Raw genomic sequence first — 23244 nt, forward strand, 5'->3', positions numbered from 1 at the left:
TGTCCAAAAAAACAGGGCAACCACAGCAGGCACTGCGAGAGTTGCTGTCCCTCGAAGAGGTAGGCAAGCATGCAGCAGAAGCAGAGAAACATCTGTCCGGGGGGGTCCCTTTAAGCGCATCTCTGCAAGCCTCCGGCACCAGCACTTGGAAGCCACTGGTGACCTGAAGCCCTGCCTGATGTGGTTTCTGGTGGCCTTTTATGCGAGAGAGCATCCAATCAGTCTGGACGCTCTCTTTCGAAAAAGCACACCGCTTTTTCAATGTGCTTTTGTGTGTGGATGTGCTCTTTTGGAAGAAGTTTTTTCGGAAGATCTCTTCCAAAAAAAGGTTCTTCCGAAGAAAGCCTTCAGTCTAAACGTAGCCTCAGCAGAGGGCCTGCTGGGGAGATGAGCTTCTCTCTTCCCCCTGCAGCTTAGGTGCTGCTGCAAGGGAAGAGAGCTTGAGGATTCCTCTCTCATCAATGTAGCCCTAGGCAGCCTAATTCCTCATCCCTAGCCCCATTCCAAAACCCGCACCCCATCCATAACCCTCACACCCCTGTACAGGCAGTCCCCGGGTTACGTACAAGATAGGGACTGTAGGTTTGTTCTTAAGTTGAATTTGTATGTAAGTCGGAACTGGTACATATTGTAGGGGAAACTCTAGCCAAACATTTCTCCAGAGCTCAGTTTTATTCTCCCACACCTCACTTCCCTCAGTCCTTTATTCTCAAGCTGAGGTGTCTTCTGAGAAAAGCTACTCTGCGTCTCCCTGGTCTGCTGTGGGGGGCGCTAGCTTCGCGTCTCCGTGGTCTGCTGGGGGGAAGCAGCTAGTGCGGGGTTGCCTCACTCCGTTTGTAAGTAGGGATCTGATGTAAGTCGGATCCATGTAACCCGGGGACTGCCTGTACTCCAAACCTCTGCTCCAGCCCTGAGCCCCCCTCCCACACTCAGCCACACCCCCATCCATATGAATTTTGTTATGTTCACCAATATGGAGGTGATGTGTCACATATCACCTCCATATCAGTGGATGTAACAAAATTTAATTCTATATATGCACGGGAAAAATTAAAGGAGTGCATAGTGCTTAATAAAAATAGATTATAGATAGAGTTCTGCCTTAAGGAGCCTATTATCAGAGTTGTTATACAATTAAAAGATAAAATATAAAGATATGAACAGAAAATATGAACGGATCATCAGTGAGAGGTTAGGCAAAAACCCTATAAGACACCTGAAAGATTTGATTGTGTGGAAGGAGAGCTTTATATAATTTTGGAAACAATTCAGAAAAGAAATGTCCACGTTTTTCCAAATATTCTGACAGTATTCTACTGTGCTAAACATTTCTTTTATTTATTTACATTTCTGTCTTTGATTAAAAATAGAATATATCTTATATTTCATGTAATTGTTCTCTTAAAAATGTGTTTGGGAAAAATAGCCTGTTTGTTAGCATAGGCTATATTTCAAGGAAGTTAGATACACTGTGGTTCAGAAACAGGCTTGCATGAAAATCTGCCTTTGTTCCATGGAAACACACATTTAAGAGAGTCTTTCATGAAACACTTATGTCTTTGAGTTGTGCTTTCTCCAATCATGAAAAGCTGAAGAGATGCAGACTTGATTGAATCTGATACTTGTACTTGATTCCATTTGTGTTATATAAGACTAAGTGTTTAAAAAAAAAGTTTTTGTGAAAGTATTTTTTCTGTAAAAGAGCCAGGGATTGTCAGTTGGAGTTTTGGCATATTTACAGACATGTGAAGGTTATAAATAGACATTTGGGGTAAAAAGTTAAGATGCAACTTTTATTGTTGTCCCCAACATACTCAGTTCTACTTTTTGTTAAGTTTGTTTACGTTTCAGAGTGATAATTTTGCCTGCTTCTTATTTATAATGTAATCGGGAAGTTAGAACAGGTGTTCTCATGGCACTTTTGTAGCCAGTATTGCAAGGTATTTACATGCCAGGTGTATTAAATATTTGTATGCCCCTTCATGCTTTGGCCATCTTTCCAGGGGACATGCTTCCATGCTGATAATGCTTGTTAAAAAATGTATTAATTAAATGTGTGCCTAAACTCCTTTGGGGAGAATTGTGTGTTTCCTTGTCCATGGTTTTACCTATATTCTGCCATATGTTTTGTGTTATTGTGGTCTCAGGTAACAAACCAGCACATGTTGTTCAATTTAAGAACACTTCCTCTACAGACTTGGCAAAACACAAAAAGGGTGGAAAATGTGACATTTCTAATGATAGCTACTGCACATCATGCAATATTTCATAATTTGAAGTGTCTTCCAAAATCTGAGAGGGACAGGGTGTGTGAAATAAGCTGTCAGAAGTCTTAAAAGAGTAACACTCCGATGCGAAAACTAAAAAACCCAAACCATCACCAAAAAAAAAAAAAGAAGAAGAAGAAAATCAACCTGTTGGTGGCATCTGACTCAGATGATGAAAATGAATGTGTGTTAGTCCATGCTGATCGTTTTTGAGAAGACTCTGTCATTAGCCTGAAAGTGTGTTCTCTAGAATGGTGGCCGAAACATGAAGGAGCATGCAAATGTTTAGCAACTTTGCCATGTAAATATCTTTTCAGGTGACATTGTAATGAAAAGGTTAGCATTATCTCCTGCAAATGTAAACAGATTTGTTTGTGTCCGTGATTCACTGAACAAAAAGTAGGATTGGGTGGTCTTATAGACTCTTAACGCTTTATATTGCTTTGTTTTCGAGTGCAGTCATATAAAAATAATTCTCTATTTTTGAATGCTGCACTTTTACAATCAAGAGATTGCACTACACTTCTTGTATGGGGTGAATTGAAAAGCACTAAGGCATTCTGTTTCCTTTTTTCATCAACAATTTAGATATTGGCATAGAAAGTATGCTTATTAAGTTTGCAGATGATACCACGCTGGGAGGGGTTGTAACTGCTTTGGAGGTTAGGATCATAATTCAAAATGATCTGGACAAACTGGAGAAATGGTCTGAGATAAACAGGATGAAGTTTAATAAGGAAAAATGCCAAGTGTTCCACTTAGGAAGGAACAATCTGTTTCACACACACAGAATGGGAAGTGACTACCTAGGACAGTGTTTCCCAAATGGTGTTCCGAGGAACCCTGGGGTTCCACAAAGTGAAAATAAGGGTTCCGTGAGAAAATTCCATTACAATAACATTTTATAATTAAAAAAATAATATTATGTGATTTTTTTATTTAAATATATGGAATTAATCTAAATGTTGATCTTATGACCTTGTTTAGCATTTGTTTATTATTATCTTTACTTATTTCTGGTCTACTTTTTCAGCTCCATATATGAGACTGTTATTAGGGGTTCTGCAAAATTCTTTCGAATTTAAAAGGATTCCATGGCCAAATAAATTTGGGAAACACTGGTCTAGAAAGGAGTACTGCAGAAAGGGGTTTAGGGGTCATTGTGGCCCACAAGCTAAATATGAGTCAACAGTGTGACGCTGTTGCAAAAAAAGCAAACATGATTCTGGGATGCATTAACAGGAGTGTTGTAAGCAAGACACAAGAAGTCATTCTTCCACTCTACTCTGCGCTGATCAGACCTCAGTTGGAGTATTGTGTCCAGTTCTGGGCACCACATTGCAAGAAAGATTTGGAGAAATTGGAGACGGTCCAGAGAACAGCAACAAGAATGATTAAAGGTCTAAAGAACATGACATATGAAGGAAGACTAAAAGAATTGGGCTTATTTAGTTTATTTAGCAAGGGAGGCTCAGGTTGGACATTAGGAAAAACTTTCTAACTATCAGGGTGGTTAAACACTGGAATAAATTACCTAGGGAGATTGTGGAATCTCCATACCTGGAGATATTTAATAGCAGGTTAGATAGACATTTATCAGGGATGATCTAGATGGTACTGGGTCCTGCCATGAGGGCAGGGGACTGGACTCCATGGCCTCTTGAGGTCACTTCTGGTTGTAGTGGTCTATGATTCATTGCAAATATTTGTAATTAAAAATGATAATAGGAAGTGAACACTGTACACTTTGTATTCTGTGTTGTAATTGAAAGCAATATTTGAAAATGTAGAAAAAATCCAAAATATTTAAATAAATGGTGTTGTCATTGTTTAATAGTGTGATTAAAACTATGATTAATCATTTTTTTAAAAATAATTTGACAGTGCTAATTATTATTTCATCCACCTTTATCTGGTAAAATGACAATGACATGCATTAAAAAAATGATCCAAGATAAAATGTCATGGCTATAGAGCTGCTGTTACAGATCAGTTGGTGCCGACCTAAATTTTCCACAGTAATTACTGATTCTGAGTGCCTCCATTTTTTGGTTTCACAACTGAGATATCTTAAAGATCTGTAATTATTAGGAAGTAGGTGCTCAATTCTTTCTGGAAACCAGGCTTATTTGAGTAGCCCTCAAGTTGAATATCCAAAAACTGAGATACTAATAATCAGTAAAGTGATATATCAGACAGAGAACTGTGAGCTGCTTTTTAAGACAATAATTCATTATTTAAAATGTTGTGGGAAAATAAATAAGACAGGCAATAGCAGTGAAACGTATGTAATACCAAAGAGAGAGATTTACATACATTTTTCTGCTATTACGTCACGTTGTTTTCTTTTCCATTTTGTGTAAATCAAGAATTATGAGTCTGTACAACTTTTTAAGTTTTCTTCAACTTTTTATATCTGACTTTTACATTTTATTTTGTTATTTTTAATATTTTATTTATTTATTTTTGCCCATGGAGTGCAGGAAAAAATTCTGTGTTTATAGCTTAGTTTGCCAATATGATTGGCTGTTAGAATATAATTATATTTTTATTTTTTCAGAAAACTGTGGGACATATTTCCCAGAAGTGAAAAATGATCCAGCCAAATATTTACAAAGTTGCCCTGAGTGTGTAAAAAAATGGCTACGGCAACTAAAAAATGCTGGGAAGGTCCTGCTATTAATTACCAGCTCTCACAGTGACTATTGCAGACTCCTGTGTGAACACATTCTTGGGTAAGTGTACGGTTGATCTTGGTTGATTTCTGATTAGACCTCCCAAAGAGCGGAAACCATAGTTAGAATTATTGATGGCCCTGAGCAGTAAGGATAAAGGCTTGAACTTTCTCAGATGTCAGAAGGTATTTGGTCTGGGGTTTTGGTTTGAATCTGTTTTTAGAGAGTGTTCCACATTACTTCAGAACAGGGAGACTAGTAGTTGTGGGCTGTCCTTAAAACTGTACAAGTTTATAAGTAATATTTCACATTTGAATCACCAGTTTTTTGAAACATAGGCCTTGTAAGGAGCAGAAAGATAGTCTTGTGGCTAAGGCATTGGCCTTTATTTCTCTATTCATTGTATTATGAATGCCCTAGAATCTAAATGACCAAATCCAGATAGGATCTCTGTTGAGGTAGACACAATATAAAAATATGCTGAGAGGCAATTCCGTCCCCAAATCTCTTACAATCTGTATAGACAAGCGAGACAAAGTGAAGGGAGGATTAACTAAGAGGCTAAGATATGTGAAGCAATTTTCCAAGATCATACAAGTGGGTCATTGGCACAGACAAGTACAGGACCAGAGAAGTGAATAGGCATCCATAGGGCTATGCTGACATCTTGCAGTTGTATCAGAATCTAGACGTCCACTTTTTTAAAAAATGAAAATGTAAGTTTCTAGCTTTTACAGTTGTGATTAAAGGCTTGAATATGTGATCAAGGATGAACAGGTGCAGTGATCTTTGCTTGAGTCTGCAGATAGCCTAGAAATGTAGTTTTAAGAAGTGTGAATGACCCCATGTATCTTAATAGGATGTTAATTCTAAGGCCCACTGCTCTTGTCAGCCCTACCAATACCATCCCAGCAGAAGATTCTGTGAGGCAAGAGAACAAGAATACGTGGCTGGAGTTGGCTTACTTTAAGCTGAACTTGGTGGAATCCACACAGTGAGAGGCCAATGGGAGCAAACACTCCTTGCAACTGTACCTGTACTTGGGTATGGCCAAGGATCCTGTAGTCCCATAAAGTTCGTTTACAGCCACCAGTCCTGGTTCTCGGTGTTCTCTACTGTTATCTATCTAATTTACCCCTACATGTCTTCTAAGAGCCTAGTAAGCAGTGGAAGTGTTGGTAATGCTGCTAGACAATATTGACTTCCCGTGGTCTGGCAAATTCTCTGGTTCGGCACTGGTCAGGTTCTGCGATTCCTGGACTAGAGAGGTTCAACCTATAGAAGAAAAACATTTAAGTATGTCCATTGTGCTATAGCGACGAGGAGTCCTGTGGCACCTTATAGACTAACTGAAGTGTAGGAGCATAAGCTTTCGTGGGCAAAGACCCACTTCGTCACATCTGACAAAGTGGGTCTTTGCCCACGAAAGCTAACACTTCAGTTAGTCTATAAGGTGCCACAAAACTCCTCGACTAACACGGCTACCCCTCTGATACTTGACATTGTGCTATGTGATGTTGAACTGAACTCACAAAAAAGTAAACTAAAATGCTTTATAGAGCCAGTCAGAAGCTAAAGATAAGGATTCCAGTGCCAGTGTTTTACATCTTGAATAGGCACTAAACAAGTTATTGGCTGAGTTTTTTAAAGATTGGAATAGAGAAGAAATCAAAAGCATAAAAAACACTTCTAGTTGAACTGAAATGTTTAACCTCTATGTTTTAATTAGGATAGATCAGCTTGTTAGGAGAATAAAGGTTATTTGAAAACCAGTTTCATTATTGAAAATATATTATTGTTTTAGCTGTAGTAGTGTTTACTGAAATTCAAGTCTTCTGATTTAGCTTAGTTAATAGGTGCTGTTTAAATGTGTCAAAAACAGAAAAATGGAAAGAGATCACTGTTACTTTACTTTGGTCATTTCTACAGAAAACTGGGATAGTCCAAACTTTAGTTTTTCTTCTCTCTCTTTTTATTTTTAACATTGAGTTATAGTCAAAACAGTTCTCTCTAAATCTGTTCCAGATGCCTTCTTCCACCTTCAACACTTCATCAAGTGTCTGATACACTACACTGTCATGTTTGTTAATAAGATTACCATGAACGAAAGTCAGAGTATGGAAAGGAGTGTGTCAAATTCTAACTTCAAAAGAAACTTTTAAATACTTCTATTGCATCTCTCTTTAATGATTTATCAAATCCAATTACTTATCTTATAAAATCCACAAAAACATATGTCTCATAACTATTGAAATGTAAATTTTTGAAAGACTCCTATAGTACATATTAAATATCAATAATGCATATTTTTATTCAGATATGTACATCTGAAATAGTCTGGTTGGTTCTGTTTTTATATTTATTAGCATTCCAGCTCATTATGCCATTGCTGTACTTGCTGTTTTCCCCCTTCCAGACTAAAGCTATTTTTGTTAGTCTCTAAGGTGCCACAGGACTACTTGTTGTTTTTAAAGCTACAGACTAATACGACTACCCCTCTGAGACTTGATGGTCCAAGATAGTGCAAACATTACAAAACACCTTGAAGAAGCACTTTTATACAATTTTCATATTTGTTTATATATTCCATAGTACAATTTCCTAGGTTTGGCAATAATTTTCCACTTATGTACTACTTCAGACTAATTTATATTTTAATAACTTCCTTCAGAGACTTGTAGAGAAGAATTTTTAGATCCGTTTTCCAGCTGGAGATAATTTAGGGAATGAGGTGAAATGTTTTGCTCAAGGAGGGAGGGAGTCATGGTCAGATGTGGGAGTTTTATTCAGAAATATCTGGTTTCCAATCTTGTGATTAGACTATTAAACTACATTCTCCTTTCCTAGCTTTCACCTTGAAATAAAAATCCATCCATAATAAATTCCAGAACTATGGGACAAGTAGCACTAATACATCCTTTACTTCAATATGAGCACGGTGGGGGGAGGAAGGGCACAGCAGGCAAGTGCACCCCCTGCCATCTCGGAGAGCCATAGAGCAGCTGCTACTCGGGCAGCATGGTCTCTACCACCCTGTCCAGCCCAGAGGAGAGGTCCTTACCATCCCAACGTCTCCCTGCCACCCTGCTGCCCTGGGCCAGTCTCAGGGAGCAGCCGCCAGCTGCCCCCACCTCCTGCCCTGACTCCTGCACTTCCCACCCTCTCCCCTGTGCCCTGCACACCTTTATCCCCTTCCCTGGCTCCTGTAACCCCTATGTTTTCTGCCCCAAGTCCCCCACATTCCCAAGCCTCTCCCCTGAAGGACCCAAGCAATACCAGGTAAACCTTCTAGTAATAGTAATGAAATTAAAAGACCATTTCCTTTTTTTTAAGTGCTTCAAAGTTGTTTTACTTTTTTGTTTTGTTATTTTAGGAATGATTTTGCAGAGCTTTTTGACATAGTGATCACAAATGCATTGAAACCTGGTTTCTTCTCTCATACACCAAACCAAAGATCTTTCCGAACCCTTGGTAAGACTCAGTAATGTATATATCTGTTTTGTACACACTTAGATATAAGAAATGGGGGATCTAGTCTACTGTGCCTGCAGGTTAAATCCTCTGACATGATTAAGTATTCAGATAATAGGTGGAAGTGATAAATTCTAGATAGGGAGGTTAGTCCAACTGGAAAAAAGCAGAAGTTGTAATGCTGGAAGAAACCTGCAAGTATAATGAAAAAGGAAAGAAGCTTTTGGTATAAACCAGGTGGGAAAAAAAGTAAATATAATTTTGGGCTACATTTATTGAAGTATTGCATGATTGAGCAGAATGGTGATAGTCCTTTCTGTGTTTATCACAGGCAAGATCAAACATCAAATACTGCATACAGTCCTGGGGAAATTAATTCTAAAACATTTAAAGAAATCAGAGGAAATTCAGAAATCAGAAAAAATTCACTTACAAGGCTGGATGAAATGATTTGTCGGGAAAATTTGAAAGTATCAACTATGTATAATTTGTCTCAATAATAACTCACGATAGGCATAACATTCACTTAAAAATTTTAAGAGTGCCAAAATATTGATGCAGTATAGTGAGCTAGGTTATTAAACTAACTCAGTAAGGAATGAGTATACAAAAATCAAGTGCTTGTTAATCAACAAATGTGAACAGACATATACACCAAGTCAAACAATTTTGACTGCTTTTCATAAACATACTCATGATTAAGTAATTTTCTGAAAATTAAGCTTGCATGCAAAATAGCAGGTTGGACCAACTTCTAATGCAGTGGAAATTGAGGGGGAAAGGCATATAGAACTGTATTTTTGGTAACTATTTTAACGTGTGGTTTTGGAAAAGACTCTTTCCTGACCCCTCCTCCCCCAAATTACCTTTTAAACTCTTAAATTAAAAACTGCAATGGCAGAATAGGAATACAAGGGAAATATTTTCATGACGTATCTATTTATGCAGAAGAATAAAAAGTATCTTAAATATATATCTAATATATAAAGGCGAATGTTTGTATGTTTGTGCGCTAATAACTTGGACACTATAAGAGCTACCATAACCAGACTTTGCTTGGGATAACCTTTCCTCCAGGAGAAGGTTTTAAGGTACTTTTGGAGCTGATCGGGCCCAAGCTCAAACTGTAGAAATCAAAAAGTAACCTGCTGCGCTGCGCAGCAGGGGCCGCCCCTCCCACCCTATGTCCTGTGCCCACCGTCCGCGGCCCCCAGCTCCGTCTGGAACTCACCCCCTCCCTCCCGCGAGGTTACATAAGCGACCCTCTCGTCCCCCTCTCCGCGCTGGCATGCAGTGCCCCGACCCCCACGTGCACAACGGCTCGGGCACCCGCCCTACCCCCCGCAGCACCTACAGCCCTGGATGCGAGCTGGGCACCCCTCCCACGTGTAAACTTCCCTCCACCCAAGGTGTCACTCCCCTCCCCTCCAGGGATGACACAGACTTATATTTTAATCACTATAGAAATCAGTGCAACTTTTCTACAATTCCAAAAAAGATAATGGACTACTGTTTTTGTACATGTTGTTCCTCCGGTTTCCTGAGCAACGGCGAGTAACTCCAGCTAGTTTAAAATAATGAGGTAAAGTAGGAAACTGTCAGATTGACAATTTGACTAGAATAGCACAGAAATCAAATAAAATATTAATGAATAAGCAAATACTTTACACTTGACATCTTAATACTTTTAAAAGCATTTTTGCTAATTTATCTTGATGGAAATTGAAAATAAAATATAATTCACTTTAGATGCTTTAAAAATCGTCAGTCTTTTCATGCCTTCAGATGGGGGTTTCATTCCCTGAGGCTCTGCTGTCCTTATTTGTTTATGTTCAAGTAATGCCAACAGGCTCTTCTCAGGATCCGGATCCTATGGAGAAGACATTATATTAACAAAGAATAGGAGATAGCTTGTGTTCTGTAGTCCTTGCAATCTAAAAAAGACAGGAGAGACAAAAGAAAGGTAGGCTATCATGAATGAGTAATGTGTCCATACTGCAGAAGTTAAGAGGTTCCCTTTCTCCAACTTTTGCTTTCCTAGATACTTTTCATTTGGCTTGATCTCAGATAAAAGCAGAATGGCCTTTTATACTGAAAGACCAATCAGAGTACTGACAATACTGTAACAAGGACAAATATTTCTAAAAATAACTTGGAAATGTTAATAAAATGATTCTCTGATCTAGTAAATTAGCCAAATTAAGATACTTTGTAGTTTTACTTTAATCACCTAAATAATTAGTATAAAAATTATGTAGCCATCAGCTTATTTACACATTCCTCTTTCTTTGTGCAAAATTATGACTTTTTGTAGGGAAAAAAACAAACAAATTTGAAATGTTTGGATTCTGGCCAAAAATGTATGGTTTTTAGTTTTCTGATTAAAAAGTTAAAATTTTCAGTAGGGGAAAACCAGACCTTTCTAAAGAGCTCTGATGGAAGTCTGTTGGGTCTTAACAACCCCTTTTCTTCTCCCTGTGTCATGGCCACCAACAACAATTCTGAACCCCAGGGCAGAACAATCAATGGGCCCCCACACAATCACAAGTCATGGCAATGCAGATGCCCTCTAAATGACATTTGGATAGTGATACACTGTCTCACTTACATGTGGTGCTGGTGTTGGTAGTTTTTGCTTCAAACTCGTGAGGAAAATCTTTAAAGATGACTTCAGAGAATTTTAAACTCTCTAAGTCTCTAATTTCGGAAGGACCACTGTGTTCTGTAAATATTTGAAGGAAGAGAACATGACAAAGAAGTTATTGTGAGCCGTAAAAGGATACTGTATGAGCTGCAGGAGTGATTTTTCAGTAGAAAGTAATTTTGGAACTAATCCATTTGGAACCATGAAAGTTAATTTTGATTGTGCAATTAAACATGCATCATTACTTCATTTGTGTGAGTTTCAAAACATGCATTGGTCAAGGAAACCAGAACACTGTATGTAACTGTGCAAGTTTTATTTTTTTGTAGAACTATTATTTTAACAATACATTTAAGTATATGTAGTGCTGCTTCAAAGAACTGTGCTACAAATACAGTAATAATTTTTAAATGTAAAAATAATATAAATGGAATTTTCTTATACAAATTAATCTTAAAAATAATTCTGTTCTGCATTGATTTTAAAGTATTTATTCTAAACTATAATAAAATACGGGCGAACAAAAAAATATAATCAAATGGTTTAAATAAACAGATTTATATTGGCATGCAGCCTTACTTCCAGAACACTTCTGACTCTAACACATTTTTTCCTTTTGATGGGAAAAATTTCCTTGCATAGTACATGAAATTCATACATTTTTACATTAATTTTATAAATGAAGTCAGATCCACAATTGGTATAAACTGACATAACTTCATTTAAATAATTGTAAGTAATTTTATTTACACCATCAAAGGATTGGTCCTAAAATATTCATATAAAGAAACGCCTCTATGTCAACCTGCCAGGCTTTTGAAAATGAGATATAAGAGCCTTTTATCTCTTTGAACAAGTAAGGTCGCTTGCAGTCAATTTTGTATAAGACTTTTCAATTCCATGAATTGAAGAGAAATCATGGAACAAATATAATTCTGTCTCTTAATAATTGCTGATATCATGCTACTTCTGTAACACTGAACCATAAAATATATATTAGTACATTGCCAACTAATATGTATCTATCGCTTATCCTTGAACAACTGTGCATGAGCCCAACAATTTTGTTATTTTTCTCTTAAATTAAAAAAGTCTCAGATAATTCAGATCTCCCTGAGAGACTTCTCTAAGTTTGTGTTAGTATCTTGTACAAGGACCTAAATACTTCCATTGTGCATTTACACTCACTTGGAGGAACTCTTGCAGGTTTAGCTCTCAATTTGAATGTTTTTCAAGCAATTGTGCGACTAAAAGTAGTACTGTGTGCGTGTGCGTGTGCGTGTGCGTGTGTGTGTGTGTGTGTGTGTGTGTGTGTATAATTATACAGGTTGGACCACCCTAGTCCAGCACCCTCGGGACCTGACTGGTCCTGAATCAGGGAATTTGCTGGGACTGGGAAAGATTACCTGCCACAGCCTCTCAGCCTCCACCTTAGTGCTACCAACTCAAGGGAGGTCCCCACTACCCGCAGCCCTGGCTGGCCCTGCTGCCACTGCCCTGCCTGGACTAGCTGCAGGGCTGCCTGCTGACTCAAGAAGCCCACACTGTCATGGGCTGCAACAGCCTTGGCTCTGGCCCCGTCCTGCTGCAGGTCAGACCTTGGCCCCTCTGCCACAGGCTGCCAAGGGCTGTTGCCAGCTCTGGCCTCGGTCCCACTGCCATGGGCTGGTAGCAACTGCTGAAGTCTTGGGCTCCAGCCCTGTGGCAGCCTGCGAGCTCTGATCCAATGCTCCTGTGGACAGCCTGGGGCACCGGCCTCGGTCCTGCACTGCCACAGACTGCTGGTGGCTGCCGCAAGCTCTGGCTCTGGTCGTGCTGCCACAGGCTACCAAGGGCTCGACCTCCTGCCCTGTAGTAGCCTGCAGGTTCTGGCCCTGCTTCTGCGGGCTGCTCAGGACTCTGGCTCTGGCCCACACTGCCCCGAGCTGTCCTGCTCGATTCTGCACTGCCAGGTGTTGCCCCAGACCAGTCCCAGTGCCACAGGCTGCTGGTGGGCTGCTGCCAGTTCCAGCCCCACTGCTGCAGGCTGCTCAGGGCTGCTCCAGCCTCTGCTCCATCCTGCTGCTTCAGCCCACCCTGCTTCTGGATAGGCTCCTTGCCACTAGGCTACCGGGCTCTCTGATCCAGGAATACTCATGGTCATGCTAGTCCATGGATGTTGCCAGACCAGAGAGTGCTGCTTATGGGAGGTGCAACCTGTAGTACATATTGATTTTGAAAAAAAAATCTTTTAAAAAATCTTATTATACAAAATTAAAATGGAATTTATGTGAAATATTATAGAAGTTGAAGTGGCTTCTGCCTGATGGCTTGTTCCTCCAGTAGAACATGGGCTTCCAAGTGCCCTTGCTAAAATTTGATAGCTGCATGTCTCCTGTAAAGCTGCTTTTTCAGTGAGGCTGAATTTCAGATATATTTCTCCATCCACCAGTAAGTCTAAATTTGCCCCAGGTTCTTAATATTGTGGGGAAGTAAAAAATGTGTCTGTTTATTCTGCTTCTCAGAAAGGGAGAAACAAATAGCAATAGTGGGATGTGATGTACGTGTACAGTTTCTTCCAGCAACAACCACGGATGTTGTTCTGTTTAATGGAGTTGTGCTTGCTATCAGTTCTCAGAGGATTAGAGTGGTTTGTGTTGGCCCACCTATTAATATGCTGAAAAGTCATGTAACAAACTATACATATTTAAAAAGAATATTTTGTCTATATAGGTTATCCTAAACAAGTACCCATAAAGCCTTTATACTACACCACAAAATAATAGTCTGTGCCTATGGTGTATTTTTAAACAGAGAATCTACCTTGGACGTTATTTAGAAAGTGTTACTGTTGTTTTTTTGAAGGAGAGGGAAAATATAGCAAATAATAGAAACCTTTCAACAATGTCTAAATTAGCCCTTTCTATACTCAATAATGTCTTACGTTATGGGATAGATCTTAAAATGATCAGTACTAGAATCAGATTGTGTATCCAGTTGGAAAGTACTGCATTCAGTTCTCTACAGGGTTAATGTACTTGTTTCTATGCCCAATGGTTCATGAGGATTTTGTTTCTGACATATGTCTCCAATACAGCATGACATTTTGCCCATCTCCTAGCACTGTAATTTCTGGAGAAAGGAGGAACCTTTTTATTGCAAGTAGATTACTGGGTTGTTGGTGAGGAGAGGACTTTCAGCGCTGGCTGTCTGATGTTGTGTAGAGGCTTGGAATGGTGGGAGTGGCTCTAGAGAAGATGGAGGATGAGAGTGCCAGTGAGGTTACACACAGCTCTATTAGTATTAGCTTTACAGAGGGGCTTCATAAAGGCAAACTTTTGAAGCTCACAAGCTCTTTTTGGCAGTACATGTATGAGCACATGTTCCAAAAAACATTCCAGTTTTATATTTTCTGACTCATACCAGGACAGGAAAAGTTGAATATGGGTCTTACATACAATCTATACTGAACTCATTGCATTAATTTGTTGTTGTGCACAAACTCATCATACACACTTAAAAATTCAGAAGAGATTTCCAAAATCTAGCATGTAAGGCTTTCTGGCAGTGTTTTCCCCCTCCCTTAGTTTAACTGAGTTGAGCTATAAACTTCCATTCTCTATACAGCAACTGAACGGAGAACTTAATGTGGTCCACAACAGCCTACCATGCTTTACATGACAGTGTAAACAATTTACTCAGAGATTTCTAGTTCCTGAAAAAAAGACAAGTACGTGTGTAGACAAACAGGAAAACTCAAGGTATGTATTGCCTAAGAATTGAGGACATTTATTCTACAAATATTTGTTTAAACTTGCTCAATGTTACGAGATGGGGTGGTAAAACTGTGGAAATCAACAGATGTTTGAGAAATAAAAACTGGGAACTGATGAGCATCTTTCCACTACAGCATGAAATGATGGTCTGTGCATCTTTGCAAATAAGATAGGGATAGGTGACAGGGGAGGAAGCATCATTAATGAAAGTTAAGTCCTTGTATTCTATTGCTTGTCAAATAAAAATGGTGTTAGTTACAATATTATTCTCTTTGAAGTCTATATATACCTATATAGTGTTGGCATTTAAAACATTTGCAACAGAGTGAAATAGAACTGGATTGCCCTTGCATTCTTGTATAGAATTGCTTGCTACAATAGTAGATAGAGAAGATGGAGAATTTTTTCTTGTGTATCCTAAAGCATAATGTTTGAACAAATGATCTAAAATTTGGAACACTTGTGTTAGTAACTCTGAGGTTCTACGGTAGATGTTTGTGGAAGTGGAATAGAGGAAAGGGTGAAAGAAACAAGATACTACTATGAATATGAAGATTAACCCTAAATTACTAAATTCAGCTAAATCAATATAATCCAGTTGTAAAATAAGAGTTTCTATTCAGTGCTTTTGCATCAGTTTAAGTAAATCAAATTTAAAACTAGGTTTAGCTAAATTGGTACCAGTCTTGTATGTAGACAAGACCTAATAGTTAGATTGTGTTATAAGGAAATCTTTTATCACAGTATGTACTAACTGGCATTCTTTTTGGCATCTCACCAGTGCATATTGAGAATAGCCCTGGCATATTTCTTCTAGAATGGAATAAGGGAACATTGATTCAGCAGTATTGGAAGACCTATTCTCTGGATCAGTTTACTTTCCAGTGCTGTTACTCTAAGATCATATATGTATTACCTTGAATTTTTTTTAAACGTCACCAATTCTTTAAATTAAAAAAAAAATCCAGTGATTTTGTTAGAGAATGTGCACAGTCTTTCAAAAACCAGGTGTCATATTTTAGTATTCAATTGTCAGTGAAGGTTTAACTGGTTAACTGGTAAGCCTTAACCTTGACCGGTTAATCGGTGAGGCTGGCGCAGCTTTGTACCTGATGCAGTAAGGAGGTTACTCTAGCGCAGCCTTGCCTGGACTCCAAAACAACCTCTGTCTGTGGGGGCACCCTGGCCTGCCGTAGGCAAGGGTTGCTTCAGTATCCCCCTGCCTCTTCCCGTTCCCTGTGCTCGTCTCCCTTTAATCGGTTAACCAGGTGAACAATATGTTTAACCAGTTAGCCAATTAAATGGGATTTTACGTCCCTAGTTGTCAGTATCAAAATTGGTATTATGAACTGACCAATAAATGACATTCTCCAATACTTTTCTATAAAAGAGAAAATTTAAGTACATGTGCCAAGCCCAGTGTTTTGCATTTTTGTGTATCAAATGACTTTGAAGATAAAAGGGTCTTCATCCAAAAATACAAGCAGTGAAAAATAGTAGAGTGTTTTTATATAAACACAGCGGGGGTTGCTTCAACTTGAGTACCTTTGATATTAAATAATGTATTCGTCACTAAAACCGATAAGTAACTTACAGAAGGCTGATTTCAAAGAACTCTATAACTGCGGCTTTCAAAGGCTAGAGATACACAATATTCTTTTTGTTAAATCTGGAAAACATTTTTAGCATAAATTGCCAAATACTCTGGAAATTACATTCAGTCCCCCGAAAAATGTATTTCTATACTGAATGAATCTTCAGGGTCAAATGTTCACTACTGCAAAATCCTGTTTATTATTTTACATTATTTGTATTACACTAGGTCCTAGAGTCCCCTCTCCAAATAAGAGCCCCGTTGTTCTGGGGTGTTATACAAACACATTTTAAGAGTCAGTCTCTGTCCTCAAAGAATTCATACATTCAAATAGACAAGACAAAAAAAGTGTGATAAAGGACTTATTATTATTAGAGCAGCTTGGAAATTCTTTGACTAATCATTGTTTTCATTGGAGGATGCTGATTCATTGAAACGGAAACTTTTTCTACACACTTAATTTTTTGAGGAAGCTTTTATTGGGAAAGTTTTTCAGGTCCAGGATGGAATTTCTGGGAGGCATGGAGAAGAAAGGAGGAAGAGAGACTAGTAGACCTCCACAGTAAAGGCACTCCTTAAGGATATGGGGTACCCATGTTCAAGTCCCTGTTCTAACTCAGGCTGGTGTGACTCACATCCCACATGCGTGCTCTAACCACCAGGATAGAGAGTCATATCAATATTTAATTATTTATACTACGAAATGAAGCAGCTCCAATGGAAGAAACTGAGAGAAAGAGGTAAAGGGGAGCAGTTATTCCATAACCTAGCAGTTAGAGCTATTGACTATTTTGAAGGAGGGTGGCTCCATTTTCTGCACTGGAACAAAACCTTTTTTTTTTTTTTTTCAAAATAGAATTACTGTTTACTAGGCAACTCTAATTATTTCCCCCCTATTATAAAGGGGAAATGGAGGAACAAAAATTAAGTGACATACCTGGAGTCACATAGGAAATCCTGTGGTAAATCTGAAAATTTAACTCAGTTCTCCTGTGTCCCAATCCAGAGCTTTAACCACAAGATTGTCCTTTGGCATGCAAGCCTCTCTGTATTGAGCTAACATATGTTCTCTCTCTCCTTTCCTCCCTCCAAATTTATATTTGAAATAGATAAAAAAAAAGAATAAATTTGATGCTGGGGTAAATACAGAAAATATAAAAGCAGTTGCATCCCTAAAATCTTCTTTCTATAATGCAGTTATGGACAATTATTTTCTTTATAGTTTTGTGACATTTGTTTGAAGGTAAGTAAGCTTCTCTGATTGGCCTGCTAGCTTAATGGAAGTGGGAAAGTGGTGGACATGATGTATTTTAAATTTAGTCATGCTTTTGACACAGTTTTATATTGCATTTTCATAAGGAAACTAGGGAAAGATAGCCTATAAGGAATTACTAAACGGTGGATGCCTCACTGATTGAAAGCTCATACCCAAAGAATAGTTATCAAAGGTTCACTGTCATCATGAAGGATATATCCATAGGTCCTGGAAGTTAGGGTGTGGGGAGTGCCCTCTGGCGTGAATTAGTTGGCTTATTTACAGGGTTTACAGTTTGGTTCAATGATTCTTGACATCTCCACTGTACAAATTGTTCCATCATCCCTGGATATATCTAGTTGTGTACTTCAGGAGTCTGCCTGGATCCAGTACTATTTCATATTTTCATTAATTACTTTGATAGTAGAGTAGAGAACATGCTTATAACATTTGCAAATGACTCCAAGTTGAGAGATGTTGCAATAATTTTGAAGGAGAAAATGAAAATGAAAAATGACCTTGACAAATTGGAGATTTGGTCTGCAGTCAACAAGATGAAATTTTATAAAGATAATTGCGAAGTATTACACATTGGAAGAAAAAAAATCAAATGCTCAACTAATAAATTGGAAATAGCTGGCTAGTCTGTACTACTACTGAACAGGACTTGGGGATTATAGTGGCTCACAAATTGATTGGGTCAGCAATGTGCTATCAGTGCTGTTGTGGCTGTGTCAGTCCCAGATTTTTGTGTCTAGCAGAGTTATAAATGTAAGCTCTCACGCTCATTTTAGACACAACTAGGAGCAAATAATGTAGGTCATATTCATAAGATGGAGAATCAGGCCAATCAGGGCGTAGGGATGGAGGAGCACGCAGCGCTTAGAGTCAACCTAGACATCTGTGACTCTGAAAAGCACTTAGATTTTGTGTCAAGTAACTAATTGAACATGAGCTCCCAATGCAATGCAGTAGCTTAGAGGGAAAATGGAGTTTTTGGATGTATAAGCAGAGGAATATCAAGTAGGAGTAGAGAACCAGTAGTGACTCTAAAATAGATCATTTGTAAGACCATTACTGGAATTGCATGTCCAATTTTGGGTTGCACATTTCAGAGAGGATGTTGAGAAATTGAAAGGGGTTCAGAAAAGAACTACCAGAATGATTTAAGAGTTTAAAAAAAAACCCTCCCTATTTAGTCTATGAAAGAGGAGGTTGTCTTGAAGCAAACATTACTCGGTGAGTTTATTTGGCCTAAAGTACAAAGGAGGTCAGACTGGGTGGTCATAGTGGTCCCTTCTAGTTCGGAAAAAAATCTGTTAAAGTTTCAATTGATGGATGTCACTTTTCATTATGATTTTTTTTCTATTTCTAAAAACACTTGGAGAGGAGGAAGCAGGAAAGTGAAAGTAAGGTTGAGAATCACATGGGACAAAGAGCCTTACCCATTGGAAAAACATACTACATGCAGGATAGTTTTCATGTCAAAAGTATATGCACATTTTAAATTCATACGTATTAGGTGTATTTATTTTGATAGCTAGTGTGTTTAAAAATAATTGTGAGGAAAAGGATATATCTTATTTTTCATAGGAACCTGAGAAATCCCTAGGGAAGGCTCATTAACTCATGCAAAGGGAGAATATTGCCAGAGTGCCTTGCTGTTTGTTTGCTAAAAGTACATTATGCCCCTTAGGTGTGTCCATTAGCTTCAGAACAATTTCCCTGCCAAACTTCTGTCAGAGATTTATCAGTAGATTGTTTCAAGAAACTTCTTTTAGCCATTCAATTGATTTTCATCGTGATAACCATGATGAAGTGAGGACTGCGCTATAAGGGTAATGCCAAAACTCCTTTCTAGAGTGCCCAAAACTGTAGTATGTGGATACAGAAATTAATGTACTTATTTACTGAAATTACTCTAACCAAAGAAGGAATAGCAATTGGCTATTCAGAGAGAGTTTCTCTCTAAGTATACTCTGTCATCACAGTTAGTACTCTTGTGTCCTGTCAGAAACTGAGCAGGATATTTCGCAAAGGTGCGGACTGTCAAGTAATCATATGGTAAAATCGTCAGCTTGCATCAAATATCAGTTCTGGCAGGAAAGTCTTTCCCCTTGACTGCACTTCTGCCTTCATGTTTTGCACCTTTACATCCATCCCCACAAGCTATAATATGCTGATATGCAGCAGCGGCCCTAGACGAGCTGCCAGCAACTGGCGCCCTAGGCGAAACGCGTGATCGGCACCCCCACCTCCAAAGCCCTCAAAGGCCATTTATCTTGGCACCCTAGGTGACTGTCTAGTTTGCCTGTATGATATGTTGATATGTTCAAGAGCTTCTATAAATAAAAGAATGACAGAAGAGTGAAACAAAGAAGTATTGCAGATATGTGGCTGCTGCTTCAGGGAAACAGGGTGGGTGGAGGGAGTTTTTGTTGAAAGTGTTTCTGCAGAAGAAATACCTTTGGGTTATAAGGGGAAGGTAAAAGTACACAGTGTAGCAAAGGTCTTTCACCCTATTGTTTAGGGGTGGGCAAAAGGGCCTCTATGGGATGGATCCAGCATGCCAAGGGCCTAGGGATGGGGAAGCGCACAGTGCTCAGTGTCAACCCTGGTAGTTGACTCTAAGTGCCGCACGCCATAGGGCAAGGAGTGAGAGACTTTGCATGCGCCTTCCTGCCCCCAGGCCAATCAGGAGCTAGGGGTGAGGGGAAGTGTGGAAAGTCTCCTCCAGCCCTGCCCCTGCCCTTAGCCTGCAAGGAGTGAATAGCGCTTAGAAGGTGCTTCACATACTTTCCTCACCCCCAAGCCCAGATTGATTTGGGCATAGGGAGGAGAGAGTGAGAAGTCTCCTCCCACTACCAGGGGTGGAGGTGCCTAGAGGAAACCTGTGGCAGGGAGGGAGGAAAGACTTTGCACACTTCCCTCACCCACCCTTCTGTCTGAGGCCCTGCCCCTTCTGTGGCGGCCCGAGGCCACTTCAAAAATTTCTGAAATGGCCCCTGGTCAAAAATTATTGCCCACTCTTGCTATTGTTAGTCCATGGAGAGAAATGGATAACATAGTGATGTGTGTGACTGTCCTAAGCCAACGCCTGGACAAATTGTAGTATTATGAATATGGGAAGAGGAAAAGACTTTGGGGCTGTGTCTAGACTGCATCCCTTTTCCGTAAAAGAGATGCAAATTAGACACATCGCAATTGAAAATTAAGCGGGAATTTAAATCCCCCCCGCTTCATTTGCATAAACATGGCTGCCGCTTTTTTCCGGCTCGGAGCTTTGCCGGAAAAAAGCGCCAGTCTAGACACGGATCTTTCGGAAAATAAAGCCTTTTCCGAAAGATCCCTTATTCACCTTAAAATAAGAAATAAGGGATATTTCAGAAAAAGCTTTATTTTCCGAAAGATCCGCGTCTAGACTGGCGCTTTTTTCCGGCAAAGCTCCAAGTCGGAAAAAAGCGGCATCCATGTTTATGCAAATGAAGTGGAGGGGATTTAAATCCCTGCTTCATTTGCAATTGCGATGTGTCTTATTTGCATCTCTTTTATGGAAAAGGGATGCAGTCTAGACACAGCCTGGGTGTAATACTGATCCTATAAAAGTCAGGGGCAAAACCCTCATTGACTTAATTGGTGACAGGATTTCACCTTTCCTACATTTTCTTTTTTAAAAGTCAGATCACTAAGGCTCAGGATTGTGTTCTATGTGCTTTGGAGAAAGTCCTTATTCAGGAGTGTAATATTGAGGAGTCAGTGGTGGGAAAGCTTCCCCACCCCCCCAAACTGTCTTGAAAGCAAAGATGTTTCCTTGGAGAGGGGGCATTTGTGTACTATTGCGTCATTATTGTGTAGCATGGTACCAAAAAGGTGACGATAAATGTTGCTACCATATTAAGACTCATAATACGGTGGAAATCTATACAGATTGGCTTTGATTTAGGGATGTAAAATCCTGTTTAATTGGCTAACTGTTTAAACAGACTGTCTAACCTGTTAACCTATTAAAGGAGGGTGAGTGAGAGGCTGCTTCAGCCCAGCTGGAGCGGCCCCTTCCCACTGCTGTGCTGGAATGCTCCCTCCTGTCCCCTTGCCACAGGCAGGGGCTGCTCCAGGCTACTCCGGTGTCCCCGTCAGAGCATCTCCTGTCTGTGAGGCACCTTGGGCTCACTGCAGACAGAAGCTGCTCTGGCTGGGCTGGAGTAGCCACTGCCAGCAGGACGCCTGGGTCCACCTCAGGCAGAGGCTACACTGGAGTGGCCCCTGTCCACGGTGGGCCTCTGGCAGGGCTGGAGCAGCCCCTGCCTGCAGCAGGCTGGAAGCTACTTCAGCTCCACCAATCAAACCTTAACCAGTTAACTGGTTAAACCTTCACATCTCCAGCTTTAATGCCTTCTTTTAAATACCTCATTTAATAATCCTTGAACAACTAGCAAATTCCATATGAAAATATCCCTTGAAAGAAAAACCAACTAAACCAACTAAACCAACCTTTGGGACCTAAGTGGTGCCAGATTATCGGATATGCCGGAGTATCAGGAGGTACTGCATACTCCCAACCCAATCCTCCTCCCCCACCCAACCTTATGCTTGGGTCCCGGAGCCGCCAGTACAGCCACGCGTCTCCCTCCTGGCACTGGGGCACATGTGCCGAGCGGCCGGTTTTTCAATGAGCTGGCCAAGATGCCGTGCATAACTCAATCCCCCTCCCCCACCCCTTCCCCGGAGTCAAACACCTCTCCTCCCTGCTGTAACCCAATCCCCCTCCTCTTTCCCTTCCACAGAGCCAAACATCTCTCCTCGCTGCTGTAACCCGAACCCCCTCCCCACCCCAACCTTATGCTTGGGTACTGGAGCAGCCGATACAGCCGCACGTCTCCCTCCGGGCACTGAGCGGCCGGCTTTTTCAATGTCTGGGATGCCATGCGTAACCCAATCCCCCACCCTTCCCTTCCCCTTCCCCAGAGCCAAACACCTGTAATCCATGTGAGAGGGCTGACCTGAGCGGTTCTGGGTTCCGTCCTGGTTCCGTCAGGAGCACTTGCCATTTTGATGCTGGATTATTGGGAGTGCCTGACAATTGGGTGCCAGACTATTGGAGTTTTACTGTATTTATAAGGGAGAAAAATACCATGATTTGTGAGAGGAAAATACTCTTTTGACATAGACAAAATGTATTTTATTTTAATGTGTAAGTATTACTAGGAAGACCAATAACAGCTGTGTTATTTGGCAAAGATATTGATAAACAGTCATATCAGTATTTGATTATATTTAATTCATTTCAAAAGTGGCCATTTATAATAAGGCAGGAGTATAGGGTTATATATGATACATTCCTGGAAGACTCAGGGTTGGCAACAACTTGCTAAAAGCTTCCTTTAGACATATTTTCCATGGATTGGCATGTGTTGGTTTTCATTAAAAAGCTTCAGAGCTCTCTTGTGTATTCTTCCAAAAATGTAAGGTTGTTATTCATTAAAATAAATTATTTTTCACCAAAAACACATCCCTCTTTTTATACTGTAGACAGTAAGTCTGATATTTAAAGCAAGCTACATAGTCACTTGTCTTTTTTTTCTG

The 23244-nt window shown here is 39.7% G+C and overlaps 1 protein-coding gene and 1 long non-coding RNA gene across 2 annotated transcripts in view; one reads left to right on the plus strand and one right to left on the minus strand.

Annotated features, from left to right (window-relative positions):
• Nucleotides 1-23244, plus strand: part of NT5DC1 (5'-nucleotidase domain containing 1) — a 197657-nt gene that overhangs the window by 129576 nt on the left and 44837 nt on the right. The window contains exons 7-8 of the mRNA XM_089777214.1: nucleotides 4828-5002; nucleotides 8316-8413. Of these exons, the coding sequence (XP_089633340.1) occupies nucleotides 4828-5002; nucleotides 8316-8413 (273 nt within the window). The remainder of the gene's footprint in view (nucleotides 1-4827; nucleotides 5003-8315; nucleotides 8414-23244) is intronic.
• On the minus strand, nucleotides 10151-22763 carry LOC106732018 (uncharacterized). Its single transcript, XR_001368263.4, has 3 exons — nucleotides 22662-22763; nucleotides 11022-11135; nucleotides 10151-10283 (listed from the first exon to the last, which is right to left on the minus strand). It is a non-coding gene; the product is annotated as an uncharacterized LOC106732018 (long non-coding RNA).

This window comes from Pelodiscus sinensis, chromosome 3, assembly GCF_052426305.1.
Source record: "Pelodiscus sinensis isolate ZL-2025 chromosome 3, ASM5242630v1, whole genome shotgun sequence".
Classification (NCBI taxonomy): domain Eukaryota; kingdom Metazoa; phylum Chordata; order Testudines; family Trionychidae; genus Pelodiscus; species Pelodiscus sinensis.